General features: G+C 37.5%; 1 protein-coding gene across 1 annotated transcript; it reads left to right on the forward strand.

The window, feature by feature from the left end:
• Positions 1-6,103: 6,103 nt before the first annotated feature.
• Positions 6,104-8,617, forward strand: LOC146390179 (ladderlectin-like). The gene is made up of 6 exons (XM_084923220.1): positions 6,104-6,164; positions 6,246-6,296; positions 7,616-7,725; positions 7,861-7,995; positions 8,133-8,238; positions 8,547-8,617. The coding sequence occupies exons 1-6, from the start codon at positions 6,104-6,106 to the stop codon at positions 8,615-8,617; spliced, it is 534 nt and encodes a 177-aa protein (XP_084779346.1).
• The last annotated feature ends 6,590 nt before the right edge of the window (positions 8,618-15,207 follow it).

Below are 15,207 nucleotides of genomic sequence, written 5' to 3' on the forward strand. Positions count from 1 at the left end.
GAGTCCCCGGTGTTCTTTCTGGAGGCCTGAGGAATCTACGAACCGGGTAAAACTCTTTTAAGGTAACACCCTCTAATCACTGACTTAGGGAGGCAACCTCTCTCAAGCAACATCCTGATTCAGTTTTGTGCATTGACTGGCGCAGTTTATTATTTTAGTTTGTTATTTGATTTTTAAGGGAAGTCAGTTGTAAATTAATTCTGTATCTGATACAGTGGTTTTGAAAAGATTGTTAAATTACAGTAAATGCAGTCACTACTTTTCAGACTATGATGATAAGTTTAGGGTGTAAACCAGTGTAGAATGCAAATTTTTGACTTTGCTCAGAATCTGTTTACACTATGTACATATAAAGGTTTTATATAAATCTGTAACGTGTGATTTTTAGCGCTTTAACATTTAAAGCATCCAGCTCAAGATGTCCCAAACACTGAAATTTTTTCCATTTATTTTTATTGCGCGTTAGTAGCACATGAAGTCTATATCTGATACCGTGATTTTGAAAACAATGTGAGGTTATAGCAAATAATCATGATAACTCTGATCAAAAGGTCCAAACTAGTTGTCCATACAGGGGATGATGCCTTGATCTTTCCTTTTAGGGTGTAAACTAAGGTAGCCTAGCCTTTGGTTGAGCCTCCAATATTTTCAATATGGTGTAGAACTTTTTAATATAAATACATAATAACAATTAAGACTTAGATATGCTTGTCCTTCCTACACCCCATTTGATACTTCATACACCCTGCCTGGGGGTTCGGGGGATGGTCTGGCTGCATCTCGGTTCACTGCTGGTGTTACATTCCCTTAAAAAGGTCCAGGGGATGAGGGGGAGCAAGAAAAAGTGTCCGGGTTTAAAAAGGAGAGAAAGGCAAAATGGTTAAATTAAAAAGGTTTTATTAAAGTTTCAATAATACTAACTCAAAAAGACGGTCAAGCCAGTATCAACTTTTAAAAAGAAAACACAACAAAACTCAGTAGCAGTGTTGCCAACTTAGCGACTTTGTCGCTATATTTAGCGAGTTTTCAGACCCCTTAGCGACTTTTTTTCTAAAAGAAGTCGCTAAAAAAAGACGTGAAAGCGCGTATTGATTTTACTCTCAACAAGCAGCGGGTGCTGTAACGCAGTCAGTTCTTCTTTTACTCTTTTACTCTTATGCTGTTTTGTGGATCACAAGGTTTAAAACTACTTATAAACACAAACACAAAGTAACTTCACCAGAGTGCCTATTTCGGGTCACTTTTGCCGGTCCAAGCCCGGGTAAAGGAGCAGGGTTGGAATTGTGACATTAAAAAAAACAATAATTGCTAAAAGAAATTTAATTTGTAGTTCTAAATAAACTCTAAATGCATTTAGGACGTTTTTTACTCACTTTATGTCTCTTCCACGATGTTTTATTTCTCTCTCCAACAACATAGGTTACAATTAGATTAGCATGACCAATTATGCAAATTAGGCGATGACGTCATTTAGCGACTTCTAGCGACTTTTAGGACAACCAATAGCGATTTTCCTTACTGAGGAGTTGGCAACACTGCTCAGTAGTTGGTCAAAAGCCCTGGAAAGTAAGAAAAACTAGAAAAATTTGCATTTCCTGCGAAAATGCTGTGTAGATGCCTCAATGCCGAAGCTGTCTGCTGAAAAAAGCTGAAAAAGATTTTAAAAAAGTTGCAAAAAGTTGGATGGTGGTGAAGAAACTGAAAATTCTGCTATAAAAAAGGTGCAGAAGCAGAAATCTTTGCTGAAAAGTGGTGAAAAGCAAAAAATTCTACTGAAAATGGGTAAAGAAGCTGAAATTTGTACTAAAAAGAGGTGAAAAGAAATGTTGCCAGGAGCAGGATTCGAACCTGGTCCTTCTGATCTCAAGGCCGCTACTCATCTTCCTGAGCCAAAATCATTCTCACAAAAAAAGAGGTGGAGAGACTGACAATTCTTCTGAAATTAGCAGAAGTTGTTGAAAGTTGTGCTGATAAGAGGAGAAAAGGCTAAAAATTCTGCAGAAAAGAGGTGAATCAGCAGAATTTCTGCTGAAAAGAGGTATAGAAGCAGAAAATTCTGCTTAAAAGAGGTTTCTGCTGAAAACACCTGAAAAAGATGGGATTTGTGCTGAAAAGGGGTGAAAAAACTCACAATTCTGCTGAAAAGGGGTGAAGGAAAAGGTGTTGGGGTGTTGATAAGAGTTAAATAAGTTGAATTGATAACTGAAAAAATTGTTGCCTTAAGCGGGATTTGAACCCGGGCCTCCCAGTCTGAGAACGGCTGCTCATCTCACTGAGCTAAAACACAGCTCATTCCGGCAAGCAAAATCAGTCACCCCATGGATAATGTGGAAGAAATGGGCAAAAAATATTGCATAAGAAATTCAATATCTCAAAAAGTATAGAAGTGCGGAGCAACAAAAGTCATAGCAGAAAGAGCAGAATTTTTTAAGATTTGAACGGTGTAAATAGCACAAAAACTGAGGGAGTAGTTAAGCAGCGAAAAACGTACGGAAGCAACCAGAATAATAAAGAATAAAGAGAAACAGGAACTCAACTAAAGGTTAATCACCAATCCTTTCCATAGAGCATGAGTAATTAAGCAGCATGCACACACTCATCTCACCAGCTGCAACACCACAAGGCTCTTTGGCCTAGAGCTCACCTACCCCTAGCCTGAAGTACCTCCAAATGCTGATGGGAGTCAGCTGTACTAAACAGAGGGCACCCAGACAGGAGAGACAGAGAGACCACACCCACTCCAGGGCAATTTCAGGAGGGCGGATCTGCTTGGCCATATTTCAGAGATCTGGCCCTGTGGCCCTGCTGTCCTCTGGCAGGGTTGGCTTTCATCATATGAAAGTATTTGCCTGGTGACAAGAAATACCTGAAAGTTAATCTTTTCTGAATTTTAGAGAAATACATTGCACATGTGTTATGTCTGTGGGGTCTTTTTTTTAGGACTGGCCACAAACATACAGTGTTATATTCACAGAGTGACGTAATAAGACAATTCCACAATACACATAAACACTGATCATTTGTTTTTGTTTTAATATGTACTGCTAATGTCTTGAACAAAAATAAAGATTTGCAGAACATACAATTACTTATTGCCAATTCCAAGTGTACGAGGGCTTTAAGAGATAAAGGTACCCTGAGCAGTTGAATAGTCAGGGTGTCCAACACTGTGCTTTCACATACTCTCAGAAAAATTATAGTTCTTAAATGGTTCTTCAGATGTCTTCATGGTTCTTTAAAGAACCATCATACGTCAAAGAACCTTTTTATTTTGTAGATGGTTCTTTAGCTATCCGGTCGTTAAGTCTGACATCACTAGCCGTGTCTGGGCCTAAACTCCGCTGCAGGTCCATATATCAAACGATCACTATGGCATTACTGAGAGTTGAAAAACTGTCTAAAGTTTTTCATCTTTAATAAAATGATCAGCGTTCTGCTCTACCAGGTGTAACAATTGAGTTTAACATCCAGGCATCCATGAAGACGGAATTTATGACATTTAACGGAGTTAGAAGTTAGCAGGAAGTTAGCTCGCTAGCTTCTATCTAAATACAATATAACATGTCCTGAATGTGGGGTTTTGGAAACAAATTAAAACGTACTGCTCTGTTATCACTTCCAACATAAATGAAGACAGAAAACTAAACAGCAGTGACGTTTGTAGGGTTACTGAAGTTTGGCTAGCTGGTCTATAATGATGTGCTACGTGACCGCTAGCGACACAGCTATGTTAGCATAATATAAACAAGCTAACTTTTTTTCTACTCGATAAAAGTTAACGTGAGTGTTCTCGGTGGTCAGGAACAAATGTAATCGCATGGCAGGATGCTGTAAAAGGACCAAACTTCAGCCAGGAGAACAGCTGAGATAATCCATCCACAATACGAGGTTAGTCATTCATATACTGCTGCATGGGCTGGGCTGTAGTTACATCCTAAGGTTTTAAAAACTGAGCTTAAATAAATGATTAGCGGTAATAAAAGCCGAGGGAGGTTATAGTGATCACTGACTGTTTTAGGAGCTTGTTGAGATTAAATAGAAGAAAATACAAAACATTAAACATGTTAACAACACAAAAGCCATATTAAACGCAGACTACGTTTGGCCCGGAAGTAGGATTAAGGATAAGCCACAACACAAAACCTCTTGCCAGTGCAACAATCAGGCAATGAGTAAGGGATTGGTTCAGGCTAAAATAGTCACTGTGATGACCCCATGAGCACCAGATTGGTTAACCAACAGATCTTTAGCAAGGCTTGACAGCTGGGTGGGGAAGCCTGGACGAACCAATGCTGTAAGAGCTAAATAAAAACACACCCACGAACATAAAGACACATACACAGGCAGGGAGAAAAAGAGAACAAGAGGGAGAGAGAGAGAGTCAGAAAAGGCATGCCAGTGCAGGAAGATATCCTGCAAAAAAAGCTATGGTGTACTAACTTTGTGTTATTTTAAGGTTGTATGAAATTACTAGGAGGAAGTTCAGTGAAGGTTAAACAGGCCAGCTTGCTTTACAGTTTAGATTTTACAATAATGCACTACGTTGCACTGGTGCACAGTGACTGTGGTGTTCCTGGTCATAAGTACATATTGTTGAATTCAGCTGTGCAAATCCACTAAGAGCAGATAAACTTTGGCCAGCAGTTGCGTTTGAGCTAGTTCAAAAGGTTTTTTAAGGTGTTTTCAACACCTTTGTACACAAAAACTTCCCTTCTTAACGTACATTGTTTTTACATCTTTCCAATGTGACAGCTTATGCCTTGCATTTTCAACTAATGAAAATAAAATCAGGTTCATTCCAGAAACCTTCAGCTATTAATGTCACAAGAGTTGTCTATCTATTACAAATCAGAGGCTGAACAACAAGTTGCTAAATAAGACAGTATCAGGTGGAGGGTAGCAGGTATACTTACTGACACTGTCACTTTATCAGTGCTGGTCATCATGCCCTTTGCTGCTAAAGTATTTATACCTACATTCTATATCCATACTCCATACTGGTACTCAGGTTGTTACACTCTACTTATCATATTATTTATCATATCAATTTATTATTTATTCTGCTTTTTTAAACTATTTATTTATTAATTTTTTTTAAAAATACGTTTTTTTCATTATTCTGTCTCTTTTCGCTCCGGGACCGTGTGTACATAATTTCGTTCCACCTCATGTTAACATGTGATGAAAATGGCTTAAGGCTGTTCTGGATTTTAAACAGCACTCTGTACCTGCCAGTGGCTGGGGCCGATGCTCTACCTCCCCCGGCTGATCTAATAATTATTATAATCATATTAATATTATGTCAAATATGTAGACGAAGTGTGACCACAAAGGATACATGCATGAACAAGTGAAAAAAAAAGGCCAATGCTACAGGTCAAAAGGAGAATGTGATCTAATCTTTTTCTACTGAAATTACACAGCAGTACAGAATAGTTACAACAGATGTGTTGGGACAGATCCCTGCTAGTGCTAGCACTGAACCTTGCACCATGTATTTCAATACTGAAATTGTCTGTCCATCATTAAAACTCATACCTGCAAATCAGTTACAAATGGGGTGTGTGAGCTGCTTTACATCACACACAATAAATTATGTAAATAATGTTAAAATTAAATAACATATTACTTAAAAGATATTTTTGTTGGTAATAGTGAAATTTAATATTATTGTATTCATAACGGTGAATGCAGGATGCTCTCTAAATAAAAACATAAAAGAAACGGAGGACAGTTTTATCGATTGTTGAGTGGTTGTGCTCTGTGGATCCTCCTCTTTGATCATCAGTCAATAAATGAAATTAAGACAACATGATGTTTTGACTCCGAGAAAAATGCCGCAATGATCTGGGTGACATGACTTTTTTTTCCATCAGTTTTTTTTCTAATGAAATATTACTTCCTGATTTTGCAACTATGTAAACATAACAGTATATAAGTGCTGCTCTTAGATCTGTTTCCCACTTCATTGCAGGAAGGCTGAAGCTGACGGCTACTACTGTTACAGAAATAGATCACCTGCTACAAACTCTCTGAATCTGCTTTCTCTTTTAACCACCTGCCACTTCAGATCTTGTTTTCCACAGAGATATTAAACATAAGCATGAAGCTGCTGATTGTGTCTGCACTTCTTTGTGCAGTGATGGCTTTGACATCTGCTATTGGTGAGTACTGGAGTATAATGTGCTTATGGAATAGAATGGAAAACTGATGATGAAAGTCAACATCTGTTTGAATATATACAGATCTTGAAGATGAAGAGGGCAGCAGTGGTACAGAGGAACTATTGCTTACAGGTCTGTGGAAAATTTCCAGAATATATTTCTGTCATTCTGAACAGAAGTGCAATGTCCAGCAGGACACACAGCTAAGTTTGTGGTACACAAGAATTGTTATGGGTTATGAGAGAAAATAAATTGAAAAAGAAATGTTTAAACGTTGGCACTATCTGACCAGTTACAGTATGAATAAATGTACAGGCAGGAGAGCACCTGATTTTATGAAGGAGCATATAACTATAATATAGGAAAGTATGAAAAGAGTAATTATTGAGTGTAGGCCCGTGAAAAGCAAATGTTTTACAGTCTGTTTTGAATTTAAGCACAGATGTAATTGGCCTCAATTCTGCAGGAAGCTTATTCCAAAGAACGGGACAACCGTACATGTTCTTTGGAACAAGTAACACCACATTTAGCTTTAATTGTGCAAACAGTTAAAAATACATCTGTGGATCTAAAAGGTCTAATTGGGTCATAGACACTGAACAAGCCAGAGGTGCACTTGGGGGCAAAGCTTGAGCTTGAGCTTGAACTAACATAACAAGAAAGTTCTGTTCTTCACAGGGAACCTTTGCCATGTTACCATAGGTTGACTTCAGTATGGGACTACATGGTCAAATTACTGTCTATGTGTGAGGACTGGTTGCTGTACCTACTGATCATTTAGATAGTTCTGCAGTAGTAAACTGCTAAGAGTAAACACATGGATTGATTTCTTATAGTCATTTTGAGATAAAAATGTTCGAACATTTAACATACAGTGCTTCACAGATTTATTAGACCACATGTCATAAAAACTAGATGAGTGATAGTCTAATACAGCGGTCCCCAACCCCCGGGCCTCGGACCGGTACCGGTCCGTGAGTCGTTTGGTACCGGGCCGCGAGAGTTGAGGCTCAGGTGTGAAATGTATAGTTTTCAGGGTTTTTATCGGTTTTCAGCGTTATTTTGTTATCGTTTTTATCGTTTACTCGGTTTTCTTTGGTCTTTTCACGTGTGTTATGAATAAATTTTATTTTTTTCGGTACCGGTACTAGTTTTATTTTGTTGTATTTATCCGCGACACCTTAAAGGCCGGTCCATGAAAATATTGTCGGGCATAAACCGGTCCGTGGCGCAAAAAAGGTTGGGGACCGCTGGTCTAATACACTTATATCATCCTTTTTAATTGATAGAAATTAACATTTGATATTTGATTTGAAGTGTAACAGATAAGAAGAACAAAAAACCCCAAAACAAACAAACAAAAAAACCCAAACCAAGTGGTCCAAAAAGCTAAAAACCAAAATGACTGTTCCAAAAAGTACTTTAGTGTTGCTTTGTATGCTTGTCTTCAGGAGAAGATCATGTTGTGAAGACACCCAGACGCTGTCCAGTTGGCTGGAAGATGTACTGCAAACGATGCTTCCTCTATGTTTCCCAAGCCCTGTCTTGGGCTCAGGCTCAGGTAAAAATGTGCATTTAACCTTTATTCTTCATTCTTCATTTAATGTTTTAATACTTTGTAAGTATAGCTTTGTGAAATCCTTAATCCTTTTTTGTTTACTTTGGAAATTTTCCTGTCTCTTGATCTCCACTGTAGAAAAACTGTGAGCAAATGAAGGCAAACCTTGCATCTGTACACAGCCACAGAGAGCACAAGTTCATTCGGAGGCTGATATTTTGTGCCACTCGCCAGTGTAAACCTACATGGCTCGGAGGCTCAGATGCAAAAGCGGTATACATCTCATCATTATGCAAATTCTGACAGATAAAGTATTATTCTGCATATCAAGTACCTTGTTTGTACCCTCTGTTATTTAAGAGTTTAGCTTGTTTGTAAATGTATTATTTTCTTTTCTGTTCTGTTTCTAGAATTATATTTGGACTTGGATCGATGGAACAAATTTCAGATATACAAACTGGTGTCATGGAAAACCGAGCAACAATTATGGCCACTGCCTGGAGATGAATTTTTCATGTAAATCTTTAAAGAAATCCCTTAAACAATAGTGTAAGCCCTATTAATGTTCAGGAAAAAAGCCACAATACCCTATTTTCCTAAATAATATTATTTATTAATAGTAAATAGTTAATACAAATGCTGCATCTTCTTAAATAACAATAATTGAATACCAAATGTAATTGTTTTTGTTTAACAAGTGAATAAAAACATTAAATTTTATAGGAATAAAATATACAATAATTTTTGCATTGTGATTTGATAGTAGTAGTAAATACTCACTGCTATTAATCAGTTTCAGTTAATGTGATTTTTGTTGCTTACAGCAAAAAAGTGTTGGAATGGTGTGTTCTGTTCCTGCCTCCGCCCATCTGTCTGCGTCAAGAAAATCTGGTGATTCCTGACCTCATACGAAGGCATGGAGTACCTGGCAAAGAAGCAAACTGTCTCATATATCCTCCAAAGAGTCTGCTTCCCATTTTACATCTTTGCTTCTGTTCTTTTGCAGCGATGCTGAAAACAAATGCAAATAAAATGACAGAAAATGTAGTTTTTCACTTTCAGGAATGTGTAATGGAAATGCTGCTTTTAGCAAAGGTTCAAGTACAAAAATGAACTGTTCTTTCTGGCTTGTCTGTATCATTAAAATCTTAAGCACTGAATCAAACTGGTCACATGTTCATGGGTTAACTCATATATTTCAAGCTATTATTGTTTTCTCAAACAATCAATATAAATTCACGCACCATGATATAATCAAAGTAGGTACAAATCTAGTTTTAGACTCAGAATGCATTCAAACCCTCTAAATAGCAGGTAATTGGCAAAAAATGTCCAAGGATGACCTAGCTGGGATCCTGTGTATATGTATATATATGTATATATATATATGTGTGTATATATATATGTGTGTATATATATATATATATATATATATATATATACAAAAACGATTTTCAATTTTTTTGTAGTTTGTGGCACTTTTTTGCAATTAATGTAGTTACTATAGACTTATTGCATACATGTTATTAAAATATGGGCTATAACAGTTGTATTGATGTATAGCAACTTGAAATGCTCCCAAAAATGGCACTACAGCATGTAAAAATATAAAGTAAGCTCTGGCGGACTTGGTTCTATGGTAGGTCTTAAAGGGTTAAAGGTGCCACTCAAGAATGTGGTCACACACTGGACTTGGTTTTATCACATGGTCTATTTGTCCATAATGTACTCGTCGAGGATGCGGTGTTCTCTGACCATATGCCTATTTTATGTGATATTGTTCTTTTTAATCCTGTTCTTAAGCGTGCTGTACCTGCTCGATGTTATCGTGCTTTTGGCTCAGATACCGCCGGGCGGTTTTCCATATTGTTTGACCAATTTATTTCTTATCCTCCTGAGTTGTCCACCTCAGATGGATTAGTAAATCTGTCCTCGACGCTGTTGCTCCTTTTATATTCAGACAATGCAAGCCAAAGGCTAGTCCTTGGCTAACTGATTTTACCAGAGCCACTAGAAAAGAATGTAGAAGATGTGAAAGACGGTGGAAAAAAGTGTGTCTCTATGGAAGCTCTTAAGACTAGCTGGAAAGTCTATCAGAGAGCAGTAAAGGCTGCCAAGCACTCCTATTTTTCTCAACTTATTGCTGCCAGCTCGCATAACCCTCATGTTCTATATAACTCTATAAATTCTGTAATTAATCCGGAAGGCTATATTCTTTTGCACTCTTCTGTGGTTATGTGCAATAAGTTTCTTAATTATTTTGTGGAAAAGGTTGCTAGTTTGAAACCTCCGACTCTACCTATTGCTGACCGTACGGAGACAGCCCTCGCAAAAGTTATGAATGACATCCTGATAGCGACAGACCGTGGTAAATATGCAGTGCTGGTCTTGTTGGACATGACCGCTGCATTTGACACAGTGGATCACGATTTGCTGATCTCCCGCTTACAGCACTGTGTGGGAATTTCTGGTTCGGCACTTTTGTGGTTAAAGTCTTATCTCTTAAATAGGACCTTTTGTGTTAAGTTGGGGTCGGCTTCATCCTCTGTGGCCCCTCTGCTTTGGGGTGTGCCACAGGGATCTATTCTTGGACCGTTATTGTTTTCACTGTACCTTTTGCCTTTTGGCGTGATTTTCCAGAAACATAAAGTGCCATTCCATCTATACGCAGATGACTGCCAGCTCTACTTGCCTTTTAGTCATTCTGATAGTCTCCAAACTCAACCTCCGCTTGACTGCCTTACTGATGTCAAAGCATGGATGGCAAAAAACTTTTTAAATTTTAATGATCGAAAGACAGAAGCAATTTTATTTGGCCCAAATCATTCTTCTCATACTCCGGATGTTGATCTTGCAGCTTTGACTTCCCAACTAAAGAGTTCGATCACAAATCTTGGAGTTGATTCTGCACTTACCTTTGATGACCATGTAAACGGGGTGGTAAAATCAGCATTTTATCACCTCAGACGTTTATCAAAGGTTAAGCCCTTTCTTTCCAAGCGTGACTTGAAAGTGTTATTCATGCCTTTATTACCTCACGTTTCGATTATTGTAATTCTCTTTTAATAGGGGTTGGGCAAGGCACTTTGTCACGCTTGCAATTAGTGCAAAATGCTGCGGCACAATTTTTAACTGGCAGAAGAAAATTTGATCACATCACTCCGATTTTGGCCTCTCTACACTGGCTTCCAATTGAATTCAGGATCCGTTTTAAAGTCCTTTTATTGGTTTTTAAACCTCTAAATGGTCTGGCACCTCTTTATTTGTCTAACTTGTTGAAGCCCCACGTCCCCACTCGTTCCCTTCGGTCAGCTGAGCAGTTGCTGCTTTCGGTCCCAAAGTCACGGCTGAAACTTAGAGACCGAGCGTTCTCTGTTGCTGCGCCGATGCTTTGGAATAACCTTCCTCTCCATATTAGACAGGCTACATCAGTGCCACTTTTTAAGCCTTTATTAAAAACCTATTTTTATTCCCTGGCTTTTAACTCTGTGGGTAACTGATTTTTTTTTTTATTACTATGTGCATATTAGTATTGTACAGCTTTTAGAAAGAGGACTCACTATATTTATTTATATTATCTGTATAGCACTTTAGAGCACACCTTTCACTTTATTAAAAGCACCTTATCAAGCACTTTATTTAGCATTGCACTTTAAGCATGAATTTGCACACAAGAAGTTTAAATATTTATTGACTATTTATTGGGAATTTTAAAATCAGTTGGTAGCCTTGTTTCAGATCCTGCACAGCTGCTCCTCGTCAAGGAATGTGGTGGTTGTCTGTGAGGAGAAAAGAATGGTGATTGAGATTGTGATTAAGGCTGACCAGTAAGGAAAACTAATGCAAATGTGCGTGTGAAATCTAGGAATAAAAGTGGTGCAAATAAGTGTTTGTAAGATAATGATTGCTCACCTTTCTTGCCTGTGTCCTCTTCAAGGTGTTTGGGCAAATGTTTCCCTGGGGGTCCAGACACCATTTAAAGGTTCCGGGAGAGACCATTGGTAAAGAGAGTGTGGGTGGTGAATCTTGTTGTGCTTGGGTTTCTGGGTTTTTATAATACTGGGTTTGGTGTAAAATTAAAGTGTGAACTATTTATTAATATGAAAATGTGAAATGTATTTATGTATTCTTATTATTCTTGATATATTGTATACTGTGGTGGAAGGTTCGGATTTAAGAATTTACCTGAGAGTGGAATAATGGTTTAGTCTGTGACAGCTGAACATATTTAAGGCTGCCAGTTGTCATTAGAGTGTGGATTTTGTGCTGTGAAGAAGCTCGATGAGTTAATTGTTGTAAGGAGCGCTGTATAGCAAATAAATACTTTTGTTCCACTACACTTGTCTTGGTTCATCTCACTGTGTTTCCAGCTGCTAAGGGCCGCCCTGTTACAACAGCACTTTGGTTTACCAGGTGTGTTTTTAAGTGCTATATAAATAATGACGCAGGGTTTGCTGAACTTGTGTTGTAGTGCAGGTGTCAGAGCAAAACATAGATGTTCCCCACAGTGAGAGACGATAAACTGATTATCAGCTAACTCAGACATTTGACCAGTCACAGTATAGTACTGGCAGCAGAAATATAGACAAATTTGGAAAGGTTAAGCACATAATACACATTGAAAGAAACAAAGCAGTGTCCAAGAGAGCAAAAGCACTGTAAAGTAGAATCATATTAAACTTGTGGGCTTTAAACACTTTTGTCAGACTACAAGTGAGCTGCCCCAAAGGTTAGCCTATTTGGAGCCAGGAAAGAAAGCTGTTAAATGAACAAGACATGGGGGAATATGATGAGTTATAAACAACAAAACTGCAGCCCTGATGGTGTTTAATGGTCTGAAATTAAAGAATAAATATAAAAACTAAATTCATTTCTAGGCATAGGATAGTTTGTTCGATACCGGTTTATAAAGTACTTTTTTTTTCAGGTGAACCTCATGATATGAAGCCAAAAAAACAATGCCCTCATGGTTGGACAGAGTACTCCAAACGCTGTTTTATCTATGTTTTTCATGCCATGTCTTGGGCTCAGGCTCAGGTAAAAATGTGGATTTACCATTTGTTCTTTATGCATGGACTTTAATACTTTCTTACACAATGCTTTGTAAATTTAGCTTGGTGAAATCCTTTTTATTTTGTTTACTTTGGAAATTCTGCTGCCTGTTGATCTCCACTGTAGAGAAACTGTGACTTCATGAAAGCAAACCTTGCATCTGTACACACCTTTGAAGAGTAATGTTTGTTCAGCACCTCATATTTAATTCCACACATGCAAGTCAAGAAACATGGCTTGGAGGCTCAGATGCACAAGAGGTATCTGACTCATCATTGTACAAATATTTATAGACATTATGAGACAGTTAAAAATCCACTTATCAAACATTGTTCTTTGGTATCACTGTCTCTATATAGTAGTTGTTTGCACTTTAGCTTGTTTTTAAATGTATTATTGTCTATTCTGTTCTGTTTTGCAGAATGGTTATTGGTATTGGATTGATGGAACACAGTTCAGATACACAAACTGGTGCCCTGGACAGCCAAGCAACCGGTATTATGAGCAATGCCTGCGGATGAATTTTGGAGGTAAATTAATCAGAAATCCCTGAAAGTATAGAGTGTGCTGGGTGTGCAATGCTATGTCATGTTTGGAGAATATTTTTCTTTGATAAACTGGCTACATAAGGGATGATAACAAGTAAAGGAAATATTAAAAAAAAAAAAGAATAAATAATAAAGACTAGACAAACTATGACAATCAAGTGGATGAGTCTGGCAAAAGCCATAATCATCCACTTGTGAAAGTAAATCTGTTGGGTATTTTCTTGGTCGTCAGACTATAACTCTGATTGCTACAATATATATACATATTTACAGAGTGATGTGATAGTATAATTAACAGTGAATATTGACTAATATTATTGTTATTATATAAACCAAGATATTCCTTTCAGCAATGCTGATTTTTGGTCTTAAGTGTTGGGATGATGCATACTGTACCAACCTACTGTCATCTGTCTGCACCAAGAACATCTGATGATTTCCGCTGACATGAAGGCATGGTAATCCTGGCAAACAAGCAGTCACTCTCATATATCCTCTACAGAATCTGTTTCTGAGGTTACAGCTTTACTTATTTTGTTTAGCTCTAATGCGACATAAGGAATGAAGTCACATGTGGCATGATTGGAGTTGGATTGTTTCTCTTTGTAAAAGCAAACTGAAAGTGTAATGGAATGAACGCTTTTCTTGCAAAATGTTATTTCCCCAAATGAACAGTTTTTCTTATTTTCTGTATCATTAAAATCTTAAGCATTGATATTTCTGAGTGACTGTAAATCTGAAGAGAAGCACACATTTACAAGGACAGGTGGTAAGCAAAGGTTTTATTGATGTGCAACTTTTTAAAAATATTACATTTAAAAGAACATATGAAGTGGCAAAAATGGGGCTTGAAGACCTGATTGACTCTCTGAACCTCTTTTACAGTATCTCTATCAATGGTTTGGGATGACTTTTACAGTAAGGCAGAGAGAGCCAGACCTCGGGATCTCATAAACATCAGATCAGTGCTAGCGTGATAGGATACATACTGTTACGAAGCATGTTTCTTGTATCCACTAAATTTACACTATAGCAGTAACGTCCCAGTCAGTTTGAGATATCGTACACGCGTGGGTTTCCTGCCTCAACTTATATGTGGCCCAGCTGCACATCTGGTAATAGTTAAAACGAGCACCTTCTACTAAGGTGGATACCTCAGACTCTTTACGGCAGACTTTTGGAGCCATCGTGAACACAAGTACTCATTCCAATAACAGAAACCTGCACCATATGTTGAACCTTCAACATGCCCAAAAATGGAAGTTTTTTTATGTGTCCATTGGTGTATGCCTGTCTCTAATGTGTGCTTTCAGGCCTGTGTCTATACAGTGTGATACGTTAAAGTGAAATACATTATTATTAGAAAGGAAAAACTGAACAGAATATTAACAAATAAATGCATTTGCAGAAATAACAGCTGTAGAAAACTTGTACATTCACCATCACAGACCAAGGAGTTGCAAGGCCCTTAATTAGACAGTCGTGGAACAATTCAAAGAATGTGCCTTGTCCATATGTTGGCTACAAACAGAAGGGTCATCTCTTTTCCCATCACCACACAAATCATTTACTAAATATAACTTATGAAACTATTTTGTCTGTACAAGTTTCCAGTGTGACAGCTTTTCATTTGACATGCTCAGTTATTTCTCGTTCGTTATTTTGCCATAAAAAGCATAAAAATCATGATAATGATCATATCTAAAGATGTGACTTATTTATAAATACTTACAGATCATTATCAGATCCACCATTAGGCAACAGCCTTGGTGAAACTGTGAAGGAAAAACAGCTTTTAAAAATATGCTTTAAAAGTGTAGTTCAAGTGAAGTTCAATTTCAATTTCAAAATTGATGAACAATTTCATAAGAGCTATTTTTCAATC

The sequence above is a fragment of the Perissodus microlepis genome, chromosome 3 (genome assembly GCF_051167445.1).
Source record: "Perissodus microlepis isolate ML-2025 ecotype Zambia chromosome 3, ASM5116744v1, whole genome shotgun sequence".
Lineage (NCBI taxonomy): Eukaryota > Metazoa > Chordata > Actinopteri > Cichliformes > Cichlidae > Perissodus > Perissodus microlepis.